The 24,607-nt window shown below is 39.5% G+C and overlaps 1 protein-coding gene across 3 annotated transcripts in view; it reads left to right on the plus strand.

Annotated features, from left to right (window-relative positions):
- Positions 1 to 1,063: 1,063 nt before the first annotated feature.
- The window catches only part of LOC134668824 (uncharacterized), a 197,160-nt gene continuing 173,616 nt past the window's right edge, over positions 1,064 to 24,607 (plus strand). For 2 of the 3 annotated variants that reach the window (XM_063526280.1, XM_063526283.1), the window contains exon 1: positions 1,064 to 1,485. In XM_063526280.1, coding sequence (XP_063382350.1) covers positions 1,409 to 1,485 — 77 coding nt within the window. In that variant the 5' untranslated portion in view covers positions 1,064 to 1,408. The remainder of the gene's footprint in view (positions 1,486 to 24,607) is intronic. The other variant, XM_063526281.1, reaches the window with a different exon arrangement.

Consider the following 24,607-nt stretch of genomic DNA (forward strand, 5'->3'; position numbering starts at 1 on the left):
TAAATTGAATTGTATTGCTAATATCGCTAATTATGTTTGTTAATTAAGTACCTGCGAGAAATAAAAGGCTTTTTTATTTTTATTTATTTATATATAATAGAGTCAGTTTGTTATGTGTGATCATACTCTGGATCATATTCACCAGAATATATGTAGACAGGTGTCATACTGAACTTTTACTATGTATGTATAAGGTTGGCATGTCTACGTTTTGGCAAATCATAATAGATATGTCGATGATTTCAATGGAACCGTAGATTTTTTTGCGATTACGGGGTCGGCCCCATAGTTGTTCAGTATGGCTACATATTCATCCCTCAGAGTGGTCAGAAATAACAAGATCATCCGGTATACCTATAGGTACTTATTTACTGGGAGGTACAGGCCCCCTAGCCAAGGTTACAATCGCTATCGCTTCGACAACGAAAAGCATTATGTATCTCTATCACTCTTCCACATTAGTGTGACAGTGACAGTTGCGTTTCGATCGCTACGGAGCGTTAGCGATTTGCATCTTGGCTACGCGGCCAGGTACCTACTGATGTACCTAAGTTTCAAAAATACGTAACTTCTGATATTTTTGTTTGGGGTATTTTTTTTTAATTGGGAATCAAGAAACAAACGGTCATTTACAATAATGCGTGACGGGATAGTTTTCAATATCACATTGATGCATTCAACACGTATTATATTCTCGAATGTGTTCACATTTGGTTCACATATATTATATAACCGATTCAAATTGTTTAATAAAGTTTTTGATTTATGACTGTAAACTAAGATTAAAATAGGTACTATTAAGTACCCACATTTACTAACATCTCTAAGGTTTACTAAACTACTTCGACATTTGATTTCTGCGTGAGCGGGAAAGTGTTGATCTAAAAATATCCCGACACGTGGAAACAGCTGAAAATATCCACGCGAGCAAATACCAACGACGGACTTTTGCGGCCCGTGAAACATCAAAGCTCGCAATAAAGGTCGCAGTGTTATAGACAGGTATTCATAAAATGGTGGTAAAGGTTACATTACGAAAGGGCGGGTTAAGCCCGAAAGCGCTCATAACAAGTCTTGTAGCTAGATGGATTAGCGCGGCACCTGCGAGACCGAAGCCGGGCCCGAGCGGCACTGCAGGCCCGGCGCGGCGGCGCGGTCTGCACGCTCCGCGCATGCGTCCTTCCCACTATTAAAAATGAATTCCTGGCTCCCGCACTGAGTGCCGCTCGGCCGTCGCAGCCGGCTCGCGCTTGTTATTTTCGCGTGAGGCCGGGCCGCGCCCGTGACGTGTGTGCCGTGTTGGGTGTTGTCAGTGCATGTGTTGACGCCCGAGCGGGCCCGGATGCGGTGCTAGCGGCCGCGACATGGCGCGCCGCGCCGCCCGCGCCCGCGCCCTCCACTCCCCACCATGAGCGACCTGCAGGCCACCTTCGAGTTCTCCGTGGAACTCTACAAGTTCTATAATGTCGACCTCTTTCAGAGAGGGTGAGGATGATTTTAAACCCCCATTTTCATTCCCAAGTGTACCTAAGCAACTATACGGAAGGTTCAGGACAGGAATGACTGAAAATCAAGTTAAAAACTGAATACAACCTTTAACCTTTTCAGGACACTAAATTACAACTACCTATACTAGCACTAGCAGGTAATCTAATTCCAACCGAGACCTTTACAGAACTCATTATTATCAACTTAATTAGCCCTGAAAGGTCCTATTTAGTTAATATACATTGAAATCAGGATTATGCGCTACAAACTTAGCAGCAACAGCTTACCAAGAAATTAATCGAACACTGACAGACACTATTATCTAGAACCGAATCAATAACTCATGAAAAAACACGGGGTAAACTACGTAGACCACATTATCTGTTAACCTAGTTCGGCATTACATAACTAGTAATAAACAAGTGTCAGATGGGTCCTTAGTGCATGTTATGATATGGAACTGTCGGGGCTAGTTAGGGAGTTTTCTGAGACCGGGTATTGTTTACGAGATCCCTCGCCCCCGGACCTAACTCCAAATAGGATTTGCGACGGACCTGCGCTGCTATCCGCAATATTGTCAAGTCTCGTTTTACGGTTTTTTCGAAGCCATTCGGTAAGGTGATTACTTGTAAAGCTGACTCGCTTTGGAAATCTACAACGTTACCCTGTCTACCCATGAATTATAACTTATACTTACGAAAACAAGGTGTGAGTGCCAGTTTTTATACATTTCCATGCACAGGTTAGGTAGTTATCATTACAAGTATGCTTGGTACCTGATAAAATACAATATACTTAGATACTCGTAGTCGTAAAATACTCATTATTGACCGTGGCCCATAATTTAACCGTTAATAAAACGTAAAACTTAAGTAAAAACGATTGATTGATGTTGGAGGCAGACATAGGGCGATCTTATCGCCGAAGAGCGATCTCTTCCACATAACCCTTGGGCAGTGGAAACGGAGAGTTAATCAAGAACCGGACAAGTGCGAATCGTACTCGCCCACCGAGTCCTATCCATACTTTTTAGTATTTGTTCAATTAGTTGTTATAGCGGCAACAGAAATATATCATCTGTGAAAATTTCAACTGTCTATCACGGTTCCTGAGATACAGCCTGGTGTCAGACAGACAGTTAGACGGACAGACCGATAGTGGAGTCTTAGTAATAGGGTCCCGTTTTTACCCTTTGGGTACGGAACCCTAAAAAGGAGGTACCTACTTACGAGCATAGGTAGTAATCAAAAATAATGACATCGGATTTTGTAAATCTAAAGCAGGCCACTGACGAGCCTTCCAAATGGATGCCGTTACAATGGATTCATCCAAATGGACGGCATCCTAATATTAAACATTGTATGTTTTTGACATTCACGGACCGATTTTGGATTGCAGCCACGCTATTTGGACTGTTGGAAGGCTCGTCAGTGGCCACCTTAAGCTATTTAACATTTCGTTTTTATACTGATCATATATAATGAAGGTAGGGAGGGCTGGGACTCTTAATTAACATTTACGTTAAACAAAATGCCTTTTTTGTAGGTACCCATCCCACGCGACAGAAGGGAAAAAATGAGACTGGTCTCATTAAAACCCTTCTGTTGTTGAATGAACGGAATTACGTGAATGGGTCACATTGACACATACACGGGCCAAACAGATTACTGTGTTACGTCTCTCCTGTAGACATACACAAGAGTTAATAAATAAATAATAAATAAAAACTTAAAAAAACATCTCAAAATAATACATAGTTAAAGGTACAGTAAAACGATAACCGTTAGAAATAAAAAAATAAAGCTTTTTATGAGTAATACCTAAGGTTAATTACCTTAGTTGCATGCCACATTGCATGCGAGCTTCCTTTACGAATCATTTATTAAAAGCTCTTTCAACATTTTACCGCCACTTAAACACGAAGGTCATTCAGACTAGACTTTAAACTAACTCTAAAATCGATTTAATTTAATGTCAAGTAATATATTTGTTTTACAAGGGCGCAAAGTTGTTGTTTAACCGCTCGTGCTAATATAACCCGAGCAAGCGAAAGATTCCAAAATTGTTTTTTTTTTCGAATAATGGAATCTTGAGCGTTGTGAGGGTTTCAAAGCACGAGGGTTAAACAAAATTTGCCCCCGAGTGAAACACAACATTTTTCACCACACTAACCGAAGCAAATGTTAAATCTAAAATATCAAACAAAATCAAACCAAATCAAATCCAAATGAATGTTATTAAATATTTATCATCCAAATTCATCATTTATAAAAAATAAGTTTAAAAACTAAAACTCGCCGTGGTCGTATGCCACGATTATAAACTTAAAAGTAATGTGGCATACGACCACGGCTATCCTCTGAATCTCTGTAAATATATATAAAAAAATCAGTAAATTATATTACGTTATATTTTTATAAAAAAAAAATGGTAACATTTATAATATTTCCTGCTTGATAATTTTAGATAAGAATTCTATCTTGTTTCATACTTTTTAGAGCGCGATTTGCAGTAGTCGGGTTTTAGTTTTTAAACTTATTTTTTATTTAATTAATTTTGGGGTCATGATTTCGTTACTAACTTTTTGAAGTCACTTTATATTACTTTTGCGAGGGCGTCCTCAGTACAGAAATGCACGCAGAGCGCCGCCTATATCGGGCTACGCCCGACTCCTTTAGTGCCTATGAGGGCGCCGATGGCGGCTGTCTTTGGAACGCGTACGTCGGGTTACGCTCGACACTTTTAGTATAAGGGCGCCGAATGTGCCCGGTTTTGGTTTTGAACGTGTACGTCGGGCTACGCCCGACTCTTTTAGTATGAGGGCGCCGAAGGCGCCCGGATATGGAACGCGTACGTCTAGCTACGCCCGACTCTTTTAGTATGAGGGCGCCGAAGGCGCCCGGCTTTGGAACGCGTACGTCGGGTTACGCTCGACACTTTTAGTATGAGGGCGCCGAAGGCGCCCGGCTTTGGAACGCGTGCGTATGAGTATGAGGGCACTTTTAGTATGAGGGCGCCGAAAGCGCCCGGCTTTGGAACGCGTGCGTCGGGCTACGCCCGACACTTTTAGTATGAGGGCGCCGAAGGCGCCCGGCTTTAGAACGCGTACGTCGGGCTACGCCCGACACATTTAGTATGAGGGCGCCGAAGGCGCCCGGCTTTGGAACGCGTATGTCGGGCTACGCCCGACTCTTTTAGTATGAGTCGGCGCCCGGCTTTGGAACGCGTATGTCGGGCTACGCCCGACTCTTTTAGTATGAGGGCGCCGAAGGCGCCCGGCTTTGGAACGAGTACGTCGGGCTACGCCCTACTCTTTTAGTATGAGGGCGCCGAAGGCGCCCGGCTTTGGAACGCGTATGTCGGGCTACGCCCGACTCTTTTAGTCTGGGGGCGAAAAAGGTGCCCGGCTTTGGAACGCGTACGTCGGGCTACGCCCGACACTTTTAGTATGAAGGCGCCAAAGGCGCCCGGCTTTGGAACGCGTATGTCGGGCTACGCCCGACTCTTTTAGTATGAGGGCGCCAAAGGCGCCCGGCTTTGGAACGCGTACGTGGGGCTACGCCCGACACTTTTAATATGAGGGCGCCGAAGGCGCCCGGCTTTGCAACGCGTACGTCGGGCTCCGCCCGACTCTTTTAGTATGAGGGCGCCGAAGGCGCCCGGCTTTGGAACGCGTATGTCGGGCTACGCCCGACTCTTTTAGTATGAGGGCGCCGAAGGCGCCCGGCTTTGCAACGCGTACGTCGGGCTACGCCCGGCTTTGCAACGCGTACGTCGGGCTCCGCCCGACTCTTTTAGTATGAGGGCGCCGAAGGCGCCCGGCTTCGGAACGCGTACGTATCTTGTAAAAAAATTGACTGTTTCATACATTTTGGCTGATCAGGACTTCTATACCTATTCACGTTATAAAATGTTGCAGGACATTAAAAAAACACCATGTATAGCGACCAAACAAATTTCTTTTGGAAAAACCTTCTTGTATCGCCGTAGTCGTGTAACACGTGGATTGAAACCAGAGCGCTTGTAGCTTGTAGCTAACCGAAAATTTAATGTTTTATCTGGCGCATGCAAGCAAAGCCGGGTGCAAACGCTAACAATATTTATATATTTGAAATGTGCTAATTGAGCTCTTTCCAATGATGTATAACACATCATCATTACTTAATTTTAGTTTTTTGGTTCGTGACTTTATGACCTCTAGAGGGCGCAGTGTTCATTTTTTTGGGACGCCTTATAGCCTATAACCAGCGGACGATTAAGACGATTCGAATGACACATCGTTTGTTAAATTATAATAAGTACTTACTTTAGAAGTTATGAGGGAACAGATGAACATACATACATACCCACATACATACCGGTCAAAATCATAACCCTCCTTTTGCGTTGCCGTAGTCGGGTAAAAAGTCAATTCTACCAGCAAACATAAGAAAACAACTCAAAATTTTCATTTGATTACTTTGCCTCACATGTGAATAAAATGCAACTTTGCTATTAGTTTTTGAAGTGCAAAGTAAACCTGGCGCGGTGGAGCTGGTGTGGTGAAAAATATCTTATTAGAAAATGCTAAAAAATAAAAAAGCGATAAAAAAAGGCGATTGTGTTTTTAAAACTACCTATATGGCGTACAAAAAGGACCAATTAAATCTTCACCTCTACCACCCTCTACATACCCGGAAGCGTATTATTTTATTACTTAAATATTTTTTTTCAATTTAGGTTACAAATTATCTAGATTTTAATCAAGTCATAGTCAAAGTGACACTTTTTCAACAAAGAACGTCACCTTAGACACTGACGGATAACATCCGTAGGGGCCCACTGATTAACAGTCCGCCGGACGGTATCGGCCTGTCAGTTGTTCGGAACTGTCAAAATTTTGTTCTAACTGACAGGCCGATGCCGTCCGGCGGACTGTTAATCAGTGGGCCCCTTAGCCCGTTATTACAATCAGTATACGCCTCCCGTTTGTGTATTTGCTATGCCTAATTTTGTAAAGCCTAATTTTACATTGTAATTCGTTTTAAAACGCGATGGGTGACGTTTGCATGGATTAGCAGGCCAGCCATCAAGGAGGATAGGCTCTTGAAATACGGCCCATAAAGTATTGTCGTAAAAACATGCTGCGGTACCGTAAACTCGATGTTATCAATACCGCTTAGACGTCGTATCTCCCTGTATATTTACAAAGTAAAAGCTATCTTACGACGTGTAAAATAAGGTTCAATTCGGAGACAGGACAATAGAAAGCCATCGCCGTGATAGAAGCTGCGGTATGATATGGGCGCAAAACAAAATAAGTTCGCACTCGGAAAGTTAGCAAGTTTCTACGAAGTCATGCTTATTTTATTCCTGGGTAAAACTTTGGTAGACACCAGGGTTTTTTAGAGACAAGTGCCCTGTTTATCAGAAGCGTGTAACTTGTAATACAAGTGGAAGTCTCTTTCTAACAGAAGCTGTCAAAAAGGGACTTCCAATTGTATTACAAGTTACAAGCTTTTGATAAACCGGTCAAAGGTCATGCTTTATGATCGTGACTTGGTGATTTAGTTTTTCCTTCTTTTTGGATTGGTCTCAGGAAGTCAGAGTACAATAGCTTTTAGGTACCATATAAAAAAATGTGATAAGGTATGCTTCATTTTTTGTAATCATTATTTTTTATATTATAAAGTATTTAAATATACTTCCTAGTTACCAAATAATTCGTAAGAAATATATTTGACACACTGTTCACCTATTAAATTGAGAAGCAATTACTTACATTTTTTTTATTAGTCTGGTTAAGTTTAAGTGTCCCACTGCTGGGCAAAGGCCCCCCTCGCTTCCTCTACTCAACCCTGTCCTTTGCAGTTTCCCGCTAATACTTGCAATAATTTATTAATATCTTAAATTAGTGAATAATTCACAGAGAAAAACATACTATTTTTTTAATTCATTTCTACACGAGTTTATTGAACCAGTTCAACAGCGACCGCCATGTGTCATAGCGTGCTATTTTTACAATGTTTACTGTATTTCAACAACTTAATAAAATCGCTTCTCAACTATATCCTTGTGAAACCCGAACGATGCGCCTACGCTTTGGTTTCGTGACCCAATTTCAAAGAAAACAAACATAGGTACTTATTGTTTTCTGGGTTAAAATTAGAATTCTCTGTTTTATTTTACGGCGAGGTTGTACCATCACGTGAATGATAAGCCATGTAGGATCGTAGCTGAAATGGTCTATACTTACGCTAGGTGTGGAATGTCCAATTTAGCTAGAACCCTAAATGGCACAATAATCACGAAACGTGACTATACTGTCAGTACGGTGTTTCAAATAATTTAAAAATTTACATATGCGAGAATTCTATCTCTACATAAACGTACGAGTAGACTACTTTCAATAAAACATGTTTTAGTGCATTGTGAAAATACAGATAATATGAGTTTTCCTAGAAAATAATTGGGCTTCTTTCCTGCACGTGACATCCCGGTCGATAAAGTCCTCCGGCTTTCTAGCACACATATACAAATATACAAACAAACATTAAATTTGTTCATTTAATAGTCAAGGGTGACGAAGCACTAACTACTAAGGCCCACTTGCACCATTCCACTAACCCGGGGTTAAACCAGGAGTTGCCATGGTTAGCCATACAATTTGACACTAAGTTAACAGTTTAACCGCTTAACCCCGGGTTAGTGGAATGGTGCAAGTGGGCTTAAGTGAATTAGTGACTGTCACTAACTATCAAATAATGACTACATCGAACCAGGAAAAACAATAACAGGCCGTCATGAATTAAACATAACAAATAATGTATTATTCATCACTGGTTCACACGTGTGGACGAATAGGCGACAGCCCCTCCCTACTGTTTATAGTTTTCAGGAAAAAGGTTCTGATAGATAGAATAGAGGACTTTATTCAATCAGATGAAGATCGGGGCAAAAGAAAACTGATAAACTCACACACCATCTCACACATCATCATCACCTGACACATGATTCTTCAAACCTCCCAAATATAGTCCAAAATCTCCCAGCTATGGTTTATATTATTAACTAAATAATAATTCAGCCTATATACGTCCCACTGCTGGGCACAGGCCTCCTCTCTAGCGCGAGAGGTCTTGGGCTATAGTCCCCACGCTAGCCCAATGAGGATTGGAGACTTCGCATACAGCTTCGAATTTCTTCGCAGATGTATGCAGGTTTCCTCACGATGTTTTCCTTCACCGAAAAGCGACTGGTAAATATCAAATGATATTTCGAAATATCAAATGATATTCCGAAAAACTCATTGGTACGAGCTGGGGTTTGAACCCGCGACCTCCGGATTGCAAGTCGCAAGCTATGGTTATTATATCCAAAACATCTTCTTCATTCTAGGTTAAGGAATACAAAAACATAAAATGGATTTAACCCTTACAGGTGACGAGGTCATTGACCTTACTGAATTCAAGATTGATGATAATGATTAATAATGAATGTCGTATTATACAGGTAAGCCGCTTATTGGGCTTGAAATTTATCGTAATACGTTAGACTCGCACTGACATACCATCATACAGATGTATAGTGAATAATTGTTTTCACCACACCAGCTCGGAAAGAATTACTTTGCACTTCAAAAAAGAATAGCAAAGTTGCATTTTATCCACATGTGAGGCAAAGTAATCAAATGCAAATTTTGAGTTGTTTTCTTATGTTTGCTGGTAAAATTGACTTTTAAATGATGATTTTAACTGATAAAGAGGGCGGAGTACCGGTGGCAAATTTCACACAAAAGGTATGGAGTCGTTTTTATAATTATTATTTTAGACTTGAATAATAAAATTATTCATTTACCTAATGTACTTAGTATGGTACCTACTCGTAAATTGGAAGTAAGTACTTAACATTTATTTTCATAAATCGATTTCAGGAACACCTAAATGTTATGTCGTAAATGTTTTGGGTTATTTTTCAATTTCTTTTAACAAAGTCACCATTCATCGATATAATATTTTTTACCATATGCAACCTTTCTTTTCAAAAAGTTACTAATTTACAAATTTATGAGACATTTAGAAACTAATTATTTGACATTGTCAATTTAGACAGCTGCTTTACATCTCTATTATCTGAATTATTATTGCGTCGGATAAATATTTAAAACCGAAAAATATCAAGATGAATAAGCCATGTGAAGCAACAATTCTGCGGATGATAGAACCGTACGAAAATCTTATATATAATGAAGAAGAATGTAGCATTCACTGTATTTCTTGCTCAGTGGATTTAAAGCAGTTGAAAAAATATAATGTCGAAAAATTATTATTATGTATTATAGATATTAACAACATATTACATTATATTTGTATGCTCGTAAGATAATTTCTATAAGTTCCTAAAAATTATTGTGCAAAATTAATCATTTATTCGTTATTTATTTAATCATAAGAATACTTAGGCGACTCCATACATTTAGTGTGAAATTTGCCACCGGTACTCCGCCCTCTACGTGATAAATATTTAATAACATTCATTTGGATTTGATTTGGTTTGATTTTGTTTGATATTTTACATTTAATATTTGCTTCGGGTTGGTGTGGTAAAAAATTTTGTGTTTCACTCGGGGGCAAATTTTGTTTAACCCTCGTGCTTTGAAACCCTCGCAACGCTCAAGATTCCATTTTCCGAACCACTCGCTACGCTCGTGGTTCAATTTTGGAATCTTTCGCTTGCTCGGGTATCAATATTAGCACGAGCGGTTAAACAACAACTTTGCCCCCTTGTAAAACAAATAACTATTTCCTTCGTATTTTCCCGAAAACGTACTGTTTTGCTATTTCAGTCAGTCTAAGTACAAAAAGTACTGAGGTTGACTGAAGTAGCACGACACATATGAACGTTTCCGAGAAAATACGAAGGAAAACAACTACGCACAACATCTATACATATTTTCATTTCTTACAGGTAACCGACCTTTATTACCTTTTCTTAATTAGTTAAAGTATAAGTTAGTCCCTATCGACTTATTTACTGACTTTTTATGTGAAAGAAGAGTATGTTACCTATTTACCTAAATTTACTTTATTTCGAAAAACGAATAACTTTTAGGTTAATTTGACTAAGAATCATGAGGACTGTTGGTTAAGCAAAAGAGAAGACGTTAGTATGTATTTCGAAAATAATCGGGTATTCAACCGTCGATAGTTTTATTACTCGTGAAAGCCAAAACTACGCGGGAACTGTTTACCAATTCTTGCGTCCAATTTTCAGGTATCACTACTAATATTCGATAGTGCCACGCGTCCCAAAAACATAATCTCTGACGTCTTGAAACTCATATTATCTACGTTTATAGTATCACAGTAAGCAGTCAAAAGTATATTTACCCGACCCTCTCGACCTATATCAAGTAGGCGGGGCGTTGACAGCGTCTTCTTCTTGTCCGTCTATGCTCTATTGTGCCTATTAGGTATACATCGATAATGTAATATAGAACAATTTATTAATTATATGAAGATAGTTAAGGGTGGCTTGTAGTTCGATATACTAAAGCTAAATTCGACTAATATTATAAAAACGAAACTAACTCTGTCTGTTAAATTCAATACCTCTTCATCACTCTTAAACCGCTGAACCGATTCAGATGAAACTTAGCATGGAGATAGTTCGAAGCCCGGAAAGACAGTATAGTTTCATCAATCATTCTCTTCATTATTCCAAGCAGGCAAAGTCGCGGGCCGAAGCTAGTTTGCAATAACTATCAATCACACTTTAAGAGGCCCACAGATTACCAGTCCGCCGGACAATATCGGCCTGTTAGCTGGGGTTCTAAGGTCCACCACCTTGCATTTTGGAGACAAAGCAAACCGCTTGGAACAGGTGTTCCTGGGGATGATCTGAGCCGATTAAGCCCGGTTGCCAAGAGGTTCCACCCAGCAGGTGGGCAGGGGAGGGGGGGCAAAAGTGGCTCCGGCGCGCCTCACTCTAAGCTATATCTCTGCATACATCTAGCAAGTATATCAAGTTTGGTGTCTTTTTCGTGTAATTCGAGGATGAAGAATTCATTTCTGTGACTACATTTTCACTCTTCCATACAAAAAAATCGAGATTTTAAAAATTCCAAAAAAATCTTTTCACTTTTTTTTTCGAAAATCCTCTACAAAATTAAAACTATGAGGATTTGCTCTAGAAAAAAAATACCTGTGAATAGCCCAGTTATCCTACTATATAGAATAGTAAACTTGTTAAACATTTTTTTTTCATAACTCTGATAAAAAAAATGTTTTGTGTCGCGCGGCGTACCTGCATTGTCCCAATAACCATTTTGTTTGGACCAGCTCCAGTCAGCAGGACATGGAAGCTGTTGCTGAGGGGCTATAATCTGTCCCCAAACATAGCCTCCTTGGTAAACTGCACGGAGAATATGTTTACGTAGGTAGCGCATCTTCCATTGGAGGCAGATTCTCTAACTGAAGATTATTTTTTGTAAAAAGTACTTTTCGGCACTCTTTTACACTTGTACTTGTACCTGATCCGAACACTGTAACACAATGCATAGTATCAAAATAATGTCTAAGGACCAATTCACATCTCGTAATTCAAATCTGTTCAGATTTAATATTGTAAGACTCTTACTTGTCATACAAGACAATAACATTTTTTTCCAAAATTGGCTGCTCAATGTTGTTTTGTTTACCGTATTTAAATCCCTCCGGAACATTACAAGGACCACTAAAACCAGGATTGTCAGATCCCTCATATTTCCCACTTTTCTGTATGCTGTATGTCTCACATGGACACTAAGGGCATCCGAAAAACAGAAAGTGAATGCACTAGAGATGTGGTGCTGGAGACGAATGCTGGGCATATCATGGACTGAGCATCAATTATTGAGGAGCTTGGCATTAAAGAGCGGTTGCTTTCTACGGGCAAAACTCGGTACTCAACTTCTTTCGACACGTGTCTCGTCGAGACGGAACCTCTACAGAACGTCTAGTTGTGCAAGAAAGAGTAGGAGGTGACAGGGCTAGGGGAAGATCTCTAATGAGATGTACTGACCAAACCAAATCAGTGTGTCGGTCACAGTAAGCGAATGCTTACGGAAAGCAGCTCTACGGGAGGAATGGCGACGTGTCGTTAAATGAGTCGCTCAAAAGTTTTCATAATGGCCACGACCACTCTATCAAGAGTGTAACGAAGAAGAAGGCCCTCCGTTACAGCAGGATATGCGCTTTAAGCTTGAAATACGCTTTTTTTCCCTTTCCACACACAAAAGAAACTGTGTTGTAACCTGAAAAGGCGTGGAAGAATGGCAAGACTACTATCCTTTCTGGTCCTGTAAAATAAATCATATATCTATGAGTTACAAATAAAATCATATATTTAAAGAAAGTTTGCAGCACGTGACCATTAGCCCAGTTGACCTGTCTCTTATTGCGGTGACATATTTATTTATTTTATTTACAATTAATGGAAGAACTACAAACGTTAGCTTAAGAAAATGCAATAACATGGCACGAGAGGAACAGGTGATTCTTTCCTGTGCCAATCCTCCATTAATTGTAAATAAAATAAATATGTCACCGCAGTATACGAGACAGCTCACCAGGGCAATTGGTCAAGTGCTGCAAACTTTCTTTAAATATATGATTTTATTTGTAACGCATAGATATATAATTTATTTTACAGGACCAGAAAGGTCAGAAGTCTTGTCATTCTTCCACACCTTTTCAGGTTGCGACACTGTTTCTTTTTTGTATGGACAGGGAAAAAAGCGTATTTCAAGCTTGGAGCGCATATCCTGCCGTAACGGAGGGGTTTAAATACGGCAAACAAGGCAATATTGAGCAGGCATTGCCAATATTGATAAAAATTGTTATTGTCTTGTATGGCAAGTAAGAGTCTTACAATAGTAAGTATGGACAGATTTGAATTACGAGGTGTGAATTGGCCCCTAGACGTTATTTTAACAAAATGCATAGTATTTTGTTACTGATTTTACGAGTACATCAGGTACAAGTACGAGTGCAAAAGAGTGCCGAAAAGTAATTTTTACAAAAAAAAAATCTTCAGTTAGAGAATCTGCATCCAATGGAAGATGCCCTACCCACGTAAACATATTTCTCCGTGCAGTTTACCAAGGAGGCTATGTTTGGGGACAGATTATAGCCCCTCAGCAACAGCTTCCATGTCCTGCTGACTGGAGCTGGTCCAAACAAAATGGTTATTGGGAGCCCATATGTACAAGCCTACCTGCGGCGGCTGCTGCTTGTTTAGAGCTTATTCGTTGCCGCTGCAAAACAAAATGGGCAGGAAGGTGCAACTGCGTTAAGAAAAAACTAAAATGCACGGACCCATGGGCATGTAGTGGCAATTGCGAACAATATATATCTTACTCGTATTTTAACCCGCATTTTAATCAAACATCTGCTTTGTTAATTTTATCACATTTATAATAACTCTATTGGCGAAAGTTTTCCCAACATCTATATTTATACGTTTAATTTATATTTGTATATATATCACGTCCAGAAGTAATTTTCTACAACCAGAAGAATAACAACTTATCAGAAACCATCGAAACATACTTAAAAATCCTAAACGCTGCATACCGCTCTTACAATGTGGGTACGCCGCGCGACACAAAACATTTTTTTTATCAGAGTTATGAAAAAAAAATGTTTAACAAGTTTACTATTCTATATAGTAGGATAACTGGGCTATTCACAGGTATTTTTTTTCTAGAGCAAATCCTCATAGTTTTAATTTTGTAGACGATTTTCGAAAAAAGAAGTGAAAAGATTTTTTTGGAATTTTTGATTTCTCGATTTTTTTGTATGGAAGAGTGAAAATTTAGTCACAGAAATGAATTCTTCATCCTCGAATTACACGAAAAAGACACCAAACTTGATATAGTTGCTAGATGTATGCAGATATATAGCTTAGAGTGAGGCGCGCCGGAGCCACATTTGCCCCCCCTCCCCTGCCCACCTGCTGGGTGGAACCTCTTGGCAACCGGGCTTAATCGGCTCATATCACCCCCAGAAACACCTGTTCCAAGCGGTTTGCTTTGTCTCCAAAATGCAAGGTCCCCTTAGAAAACAGGACCTTAGAACTTCTGCTATGTCAGTAGCATAATTTGACAGCTCCGAAGAACAGGCTGATATCGTCCAGCGAACTGGTAATCTGTGGGCCCCTTTAGCTTAGACGGACTATACCAAATTTCCACAACCCTAAATCATTTCCGTGTCGAATAAAAATCTAGACAGGATAGCACGACACCGATGACAATCGTTTTGCTTTGTAGTGGCCAACAGCACCGAGTTGCGGCAAACCTGACTCGCGGCCCGCATTGGTATGAAAAGTTTATTATTTTAAATAAAGGTTTTATATTGCGGAATATTTTCGGGTTGACGTGTCCAGGGGGCCGATTTTTGAATTCCGAGCGTTCGAATTCGTCACTCGAAAATCGGTGGAAAGCAGCGAAATGCTAATTTTTGAAATACGAGAGATAGAAATTGGGAATCGAGTGGTATTGACCAAAGAGAATAATTATAACCACTACGTTTATTGACCACTCGTTTTCAATTCTATTCCGGGTACTAGAGATATTATTGAACGAAAAAAATACACGAAATACGAGTAGAGCGATCGAAATTCAAAAATCGACCCCCTGTCTAGGTTTCCTTCACCGAAAAGCGGTTGGTACAAAAATTATAGTAAAATACATTTAGAAAATACCTACTTAGTTGAATTACGAAACGCCTATTATGATACAATTTATAATGGAGTTATTATCGAACGAGCGAGCGAAGCGAAGCGAAGTTCTTACATTCGACTTCGGACACGCGGCCGGCTAGCGGCACGTCCCGGCATTTCGATGTTTTTAAGCTGAACTGTCAGAAGATAGTTTGATACTCAAGAACTTAAGTAAATTTGTCCTAATTTAAATGAAATTGGGTAAACGTGTAGTTGAGGGCAGTAAATTTTAGTCATTAAATTATGAGCAGGCTTTATCAAGAGGTTATTAAGCTATAAGAGCTTAAAATGCTAAAAAACTATTTGTGAGGGGTCATGAATTTCTGGTCATCTTTTTTGTAAGAAAGTATGGTCGAGTTTGGTATCAAATGAAAGTGCTCGGCTTGCACTTTTATAATATCGTCTTTAAATTTACCCTTTTTAAATAATTAGCAAGATAAAAATAAACATAGTTTAAGTGTTTGACATTTGGCAAAAACTATGGAAGGTAGAGGTTCTAGGTACTTAACACTCCATAGGTACAAAAAACATTACGGCTTACCACAGATACAGTTTATTTTAATCTCTATGGTGAATCAGTTAAAGGCTCCACAGAGCTTACAATTATAGTTTGTCAAAGGACTGTCTCGTTTCAAACACAGACAGAGAGAATCATACCATCTTTGTCTTACACCAGTACTAGCACCCGAAAGAAAAGGACGAGTATAGTTTTTTGTTCTTATTTACTGACTTTGATTCGACAACTATATTCGCACACGTTTTCAATCCATTGTCGACTTTAGCCTCGCCACAAGGCCACAGACGTTCGGAATGGGGTTGGCAACTGTCAAAGGTTTGCATAGATGGCGCCATCATAGCTTGCCTGTTTGTCTATGAGATTTGGCTTAAATGACTGGCATCCAGGACATAAATATTCATAGAAAACAAAAAATTGACACAATTCTAGGGATTGACAGGGCAAGCTATGCTGGCGCCATCTTCAAAATACTTCGACCGGCCAACCCCATTTTCCGAACGGAATGACATTTGTAGAGCGACGTCCCGTTCCTACCTGTTATTCCGTACGGAAACTGAATGAAAATTCCGAACGTCTGCGGCCAAGGTAAGTGTGCAACAAAATATAGATGAAGATGGCGGCCATGCACTATGTCATAAAAATCGTCATGGATGTCGTTTTTTAGGTTTTGGGGGCCGCAGATTTCGATGATGATGATTATTTTGAAATCCAACATGGCGGCCATGCACTGTCATAAAAGTCGTCATGGATGTCGTTTTATAGGTTTCAGGGGGCCCCGATTTCGAAAATGATGACCATTTTGGAATCCAAAATGGCGGCCATGCACTATGTCATAAAAGTCGTCATGGGTGTAGTTTTATAGGTTTTAGGGGGGCACAGATTTCGAAAATGATGACCATTTCGGATTCCAAAATGGCGGCCATGCACTATGTTATAAAAGTCGTCATATATGTCGTTTTATAGGTTTTGGGGGCGCAGATTTCGAAAATGATGACCATTTTGGAACCCAACATGGCGGCCATGCACTATGTCATAAAAGTCGTCATGGATGTCGTTTTATAGGTTTTAGGGGGCCCCGATTTCGAAAATGATGACCTTATTGAATTCCAAAATGGCGGCCATGCACTATGTCATAAAAGTCGTGATATATGTCATTTTATAGGTTTTAGGGGGCGCAGATTTCGAAAATGATGACCATCTTGGAATCCAACATGGCGGCCATGCACTATGTCATAAAAGTCGTCATGGATGTCGTTTTATAGGTTTTAGGGGGCCCCGATTTCGAAAATGATGACCTTTTTGAATTCCAAAATGGCGGCCATGCACTATATCATAAAAGTCGTCATGGATGTCGTTTTATAGGTTATGGAGGGCGCAGATTTTGAAAATGATGACCATTTTAGATTGCAAAATGGCGGCCATGCACTATGTCATAAAAGTCGTCATGAGTGTCGTTTTATAGGTTTTAGGGGGCACAGATTTCGAAAATGATGACCATTTTGGATTACAAAATGGTGGCCATGCACTATGTCATAAGGATGTCGTTTTATAGGTTTTGGGGGGCGCAGATTTCGAAAATGATGATTATTTTGGAATCCAAGATGGCGGCCATGCACTATGTCATAAATGTCGTCATGGATATCGTTTTATAGGTTTTAGGGGGCGCAGATTTCGAAAATGATGACTATTTTGGAATCCAAGATGGCGGCCATGCACTATGTCATAAATGTCGTCATGGATATCGTTTTATAGGTTTTAGGGGGCGCAGATTTCGATAATGATGACCATTTTGGATACCAAAATAGCGGCCATGCACTATGTTATAAAAGGCGTCATATATGTCGTTTTATAGGTTTTAGGGGCCCTGATTTCGAAAATGATGATCATTTTGGAATCCAAAAAGACGGCCATGCAGTATGTCATAAAAGTCTTCATGGATGTCGTTTTATTCGTCATGATCATCATTTTCGAAATCTACACACCTGTTTCAAATAAGGTATAGGTAGATGCATCCTAGTAAGTCAACAACATCTATATCTACTATCGAATTGTACTTTTGATAGTAGTACGAAATGTGATCTGAAAGGAGTCAAGTAATATATTCCTGTAATGAGGAATCTACATTGATTCCAATTACTAGTAATTGTAGTATTCGAAAATTGATTCCTGATTCCTCAAATGGAATTGTACACAATACAATACAATACAATACAAATACTCTTTATTGCACACCTCATTACAGAAAACAATACAAATAATACAGGAAGAAGAGGTTAAACAACAGGCGGTCCTTACTAATTACTAATTGTACTTAGTAATTCGGTATTGTTAGACTACAAAGTAATCTGGGAATCGGTAATCAGATTACAGAGTAATTTCCAGTAATCGTGGAATCAGAAATCAATTACGAAATGCCCATCTCGGACTAAGTAGCACTGCATTCAATTGATCTTTTTGGCGAACCGCGAGTTCACAGTTCGGGGCGAACTACTAGTTTAATTCCAGTTTAAGGCGAAGTTACGTATAAAGGCGAATTTAAGCAACATTGATAGTGGGGTTTGGATATTTGGTTGACGTGTTAGTTTAAGTCTTGGTTGTCAACAGACGAGACGGTGTCTGCCAAAGGTTGACGACCGACAGCCGATTGAAATAGATGCGAATCACTGACCTATCCCGCTAGAATTGCGACTGTCAATGTGACGTTTTACTTTCACAATTTTCGTATCCACACGCAAAAGCCCTAAAATTTATAGATGTCATATGCCGAAATAATCATTAGCGGATAAATCGTGTGTGAATTTTTTTTCTGGCATGATTAGAATGAAGACTCACTACCCCATTTACACACCCTGTAAAGCGATACTTACACTAACTAACGGCTCTGATATACAACACGGACCTATATAGAAATAGCAAATAGGTCATCCTGTATAAGCCGCGGTTTGCCCCGACAGCGTAATCCGTCTTAACATTAAACACGTGGGGCGAATATAACCGCTCTTGGCATATGAAAATTATGAGTTACCATCGTGTTTAATATTTTTTGCTTGTTTGACGTAATCCTATTTGTTCAAACAGCCTCCGCCTCCGACTTCGTCTGCGTATATATATCGGAGCGGCCAAGGTGCTCGCAAATATCTGAACACGCCTCTATTATTCAGGTGTAAGAGTACGTGTTCAGAAAGTCCATTTTGGAGCACCTTGACCGCTCCGATATACCTATCAGTAAGGCTATGATGGTCGACTGGATAAATGATATGGCTGTATAAATGATGATAAAACTGACATTTTATCCAGTTTTTATTGATTTGTCGTCTTTTCCACTTTTGACAGCGATAGTCGTTAAATGATTAACTGCATAACATGGTCGTTGGATAATATGTCATTTGTCTACATTTCCAACTTAAACTTAGTGGATAAGTGGATAAGTTAAATGATATAAATGCCACTTGTCTAGATTTATACAGTTTTATAACATTCATACCGTTTTGTCCACTTGGACAACAATACACGGTAAATGGCTACGATTGTTGGATAATTAGACATATAGTCGATTTTTGACGGCTAGCCTTTGATTAATTTATCGTAGTGCTCACTGGGTCACGATAAGCGCAGTTAAGAAGCTGTGATTAGTCTTAACTTAATTGATTCATTTGTGTTACGAAAATTAACTATGTAAATTGTATTGTTTGTATTTTATTGTACTTAAATCGTACACATATAAGTCTATAGCATTCGGTAACACACTTTCATGCATCTAACTTAAATAGAAATGGCTTAACTGTGGTAACACAATGGAATCAATTAACTTTGGACTAATTACAGGTGCTTAACTATGTACAAATTTTTTGCACTTCACTCATAAGTAATAAGTGCTCTTGTGGTATATAAGTGGTGAAAAATGCAAGTTAAAATATCAGTAGGTAAGTATCTGTTTTTTTTCTTAAATATAATATGTATATACAATTTTAACTTTGAATTAAATTTGAATTTACTTACATATAACATTATCAATACGTACATTATTAATATCATTTCTTCTTGGCAGCTGCTGCTATCGAAGAAAAATAGCATAGATAACTCCAACGACGGGCCATTAAGGGCTACATGCAACCCATTTCATATGCCCAGCGAGGAGTTTCGGCACATAAATATAGAGTGCGCAAAGAATTGGCACTCTATTTGTGTGCCAAACTCGACGCTGACCTCAAGCCTCAACATGGCGATGGATTGCCGGCACATTTTAAAGTAAAGATACTCGTATTATGTTGCACTATTCCTCAAATCATTCTTGTCACCTTATTTAATAACGACATACCAACTTACAACTCTTTGTTTTAGGTTCTAACATCACTGCATCTACTGGCTGACGGTAGTTACCAAAGAGGAACTGGACAAGACCATGGAGAAGAAGTAGGAATAGTTGAAGTTGAAGAAGTTAGAGAAGTTGAAGTTGAAGAAGTTGGAGAAGTCGAAGTTGAAAAACTTAAAAAAGTTGGAGAATTTGAAGTTGAAGAAGTTAAATAAGTTGGAGAAGTTTAAGTTGAAGAAGTTGAAGTTCAACAAGATGAAGATGTTGGAGAAGTTGAAGAAGGTTAGGAAGATAAAGAAGTTGGAGAAGTTAAAAGTTGCTTTTTATTTATTATCCATACAAACTTCCACCCCCATGTCATCTCTTTTTCACCCTTAAAGGTAGGTATGGCTAATAAAATTGGTCACAAATACATAAACATTCTTTATCACCATACCAAATTTCATTTAAATCGGTTCAGCGGTTATTGATTGCCCATACAAACTTCCAACCCCCTTATCGCCCCCTTAAGGGGTGAGTTCTGAAATAAAAAGTATCCTATGTCCTTCCCCGGGAGTCAAACTACCCCTATACCAAATTTCAACTAAATCGGTTCAGCGGTTTAAGCGTGAAGAGGTAACAGACAGACAGACAGACAGACACACTTTCGCATTTATAATACTAGCTTTTGCCCGCGACTTCGTCTGCGTGGAATTAGTGACAGCAGCTAAAGTAGGTATAGCGCCTGGTTAATGCTAATAGCAATTATTTAATTCACGCATTGCTTACTTCATTTATTAGGTAATTCATCAACTCTTTCAATTCCACCCCCTTTGATTTTTTCCTTCCTTCCTTTGATAATTTCCAACATAAAAACTATCCTAGGTAATATAATATGTCCTTCCCCGGGACTCAAACTATCTCTATTATTCTCTATAACAAATTTCAACTAAATCGATTCAGCGGCTTAAGCGTGAAGAGGAGGAACAGACAGACAGACACACCCTTTCGCCTTTATAATACTAGCTTTTGCCCGCGACTTCGTCAGCGTGGAATTATTAATTTAGGTACGTAGCTATTATTTTGTTCAATCTGCGTTTTGTTGATTCCCCATACAAACTTCAACCCCCCTTTTCACCACCTTAAAGGGTGACTTCTTGAATGAAAACTACCATTTGTCCTTCCCCGGGACTCAAACTATCTCCGTACCAAATCTCGACTAAATTCTGCACCAGCGCCGGTCCTACACCGCGCGGGCGGGACAGTTCCTATTGACAATGTTTGTTGTGCAGTTGTTGTTTAATTCCCCGTACAAAATTTCACCCCTTTAAGGCATGAAATGGTAGGCCCGTATTTTTTACATGTTTATGCAAGTAACTGACGGTCTTTCCACCGCTATACAACCGGCTGGCGGTTTTTTTTATTTATAATAGCATCTAAACTATCATCTGGCAAAGTATCAGGAGGCGATGATTAAAAAAAAAAATTTGCATGTTCATGTGTTCAACTGACGGTCTTTTCACAGCGATACAACCGACTGACAATTTTTTAATTCACGATAGCATGTAAGAAACTATCATCTCAGACAAAGTATTAAGCGGGAGGCGATGACTGACGATATTTGCTCCTGCCGCAACATATAGGGCTAGTATAAGGCGACGCTTACGGGAAAGGGGCTGTGACCCTCGCTCTGGTTCTTTCTTGTCCAGCAAATATCACTGGCACATTACGTCCGGGGTACAATCCGAGTGGGGGTAATATTGTACTTGTTAAGTCATTTAGTTTTACTTATTACTATAGTTCGTTTTTTTCTGCATTAGAAATAAGGTAAACAATCTTGATGTATCTTTTAATTGAAAAACACATTTTAAAAATAAGTTACTGCAAATATGTAACAATTATGAATCTAATACGATCATTTATATTCTTCTGCTTTCATAAGTAATAGTTATTGATTTTTAAAACGCGTTTTTCCATTAAAAGACATGTCAAGATCGCTTACCTTCTTCCAAGTTATTTCTAATGCTTAAAAAAACGAACTACAGTACATATTATTCGCTGGGTCGGAGAACCACGAATCGATCGCAACGCGCACCGTGGCCCAAAAAGAAACTTTCGGCAGACCAACTGTCACTTTTTACTAGCGAGGTTTACCTACGTATCTGTGCATTTAAAGTAATAATAATAAATAAAGCACCAGCTTCCATTATTAATTTTAATGCTGACTCTCCCTTCAATTCCAACATGTAACGGTAAAGGATTACACCTAATTTTCTTTGCAGGTGCATACATTTCTTCAAAGTAGGTATTTCCCTTTTGAGTTATTTTCATTAGCGAACTATCTGGCACTAGGTCTGCCCAATTGCTGCTCTTCACTGGTTTTTGGGAAGCTTTCTTAGTAGTTGATGTAGTATATCAGAGCCGCGATATGTTTACTCCTAACGTACACACAATCACATTTTCCACTCGTAACATAACGACTAAAATCAATCTGTAAAAAATAAATTATTTCTTTACTTTCTATTACATTAATGGATCATAATATTATGTATGTACTACGTCAAAGATTGCAAAAACAGAAAAAACACCTTACATTCAAGGTCGTTTGTCACTGAAGTTTGACGAATTAGGTACACGAGCTTCAATGGTGTGGCTCTTATGATCTTCACATTTGATTTCTTTTAGGTACATCTTGCACATGTTAAGCCAAAACTTATTATTATCCCTTTGGAAAAACACGAAAAGTCTGCATTATTAACGACACTACAGTCATATCTAATACCTACCTTTAAACGAGCAATTCTTGGATATTTATTTATGTATTTATTTCGGGGATCTCGGAAACGGCTCTAACGATTTCGATGAAATTTGCTATATGGAGGTTTTCGAGGGCGAAAAATTTGATCTAGCTAGGTTTTTATATGTTTTCCGAGCATAGGTCGGTCTCCCAGATATTTAGTTACCTATATGAAATGCGTTATTCGATTTTTATTTCTTTACTTCTCGTAAAGTCAGCCATGAGTAAGTCCGTGTGTGTGTATACTACCTGAAATTTATTGATTGTGCCATTTAGAGGGGAAATGAAGATTTACATGTTCGAATAGAATATGTATATGTAAATTACAATATTTCATTGAAATTATTTGTTCTCTTCGTAATGACAGCCAGCCATGTGACACTTCAAAGTCCGCTGTCATATCGCACCCAGCGAATAGGTTATGTTTTATTTAAAAAATAATAATTTGGCCAAGTCCGAGATAGCTCGAGGCATTTAGTGTTCCGTACGGCTACCATCAGTTTGGCATTGAAATAAACGATATTGTGAACGTAATTTACTTCCTATAGGTATATCTCTTTCGCACTAATATATCAGTACGAGCGAGATGCATAGAAAGTAAATTACGTTCACGCCCACGGTAGCGTTTATGTCAATGCCAAACTGATGGTAGCCGTACCGCTCGCATCGTTACATTTTACAGAGGTTGTTTGCCTGTTTTTAGGATACCGTATTCAACTACACACACAGAACAACATATAGTACAAAGTGTCTAAGTGCGAAGGCCGAAGGCCGAGATTTAGCAAAATGTCATCGCTTTAGCACAGAGCAATAGTACAAGTGTCTAAATGTGAAGGCCAAAAGCCGACCTCCGCGTAGCCCGAAGGCCCGAAGCGTCCAGGATATCAGTGCTTTAACACAGAACAATAGTACAAGTGTCTAAATGCGAAAGCCGAAGGCCGAGCTCCGCGTAGGGCCGAAGGCCCGAAGCGTCCAGGATGTTAGTACTTAAACACAGAACAATAGTATAAGTATCTAAATGCGAAGGCCGAAGGCCGAGCTCCGCGTAGGGCCGAAGGCCCGAAGCGTCCTGGCTGTCAGTTCTGTGTTTAACCACTGAGATCTTGCAGGCTTCAGGCCTTCGGCCCTACGCGGAGCTCGGCCTCCAGCCTTCGCATTTAGACACTTGTATTAATTACCTGTGTTTAGAACTGACCTCCTGGATGCTTCGGGCTTTCGGCCCAATGCGACTTCAGCCTTTGGATCTTGCGACTTAGACACTTGTACTTAAAAATACTTGGAAAAGTTACGGGAGGCGCGCGTCTGTCGGACGCTTCGGATCTTCGAATCGTTCCTTCGGCCTTTGCATTTAGTTAGATTCTTGTACTATTGCTTTGTGTTTGAATACCGAAGTCGAGCATCTCGCGAATGCTTGATGTATTATAATAATTTAGAGTAAGGCCAAGCGCGCACCACGATTTTTTGTCCTGCGATAATTTTGTCGCAGAAATGCAACGTATGTGTTTATATATTAGTGCGCGCATATGCGACAAAAAAATCGCAGTGATATTAAAATTGTGATTTGTCACATTTTTCCGCGATTGTTCGCGACGCGATTGTCGCAAAGTGAATTGCAGCATGCGGAGTTGTATGGCCCCGCGCGCACTATGATAATAAAATCGCACCCCGGCCGGACCTCAGTCGGCATTTCGCTCTCCAAACCCCAACATCTCGGCACCTGCATCTCCAATGGAGTCTCAAAATGAGACGCTAGATGTTGACCATTTAATTATGG

The sequence above is a fragment of the Cydia fagiglandana genome, chromosome 11, assembly GCF_963556715.1.
Source record: "Cydia fagiglandana chromosome 11, ilCydFagi1.1, whole genome shotgun sequence".
In the NCBI taxonomy this organism is placed as follows: Eukaryota; Metazoa; Arthropoda; class Insecta; order Lepidoptera; family Tortricidae; genus Cydia; species Cydia fagiglandana.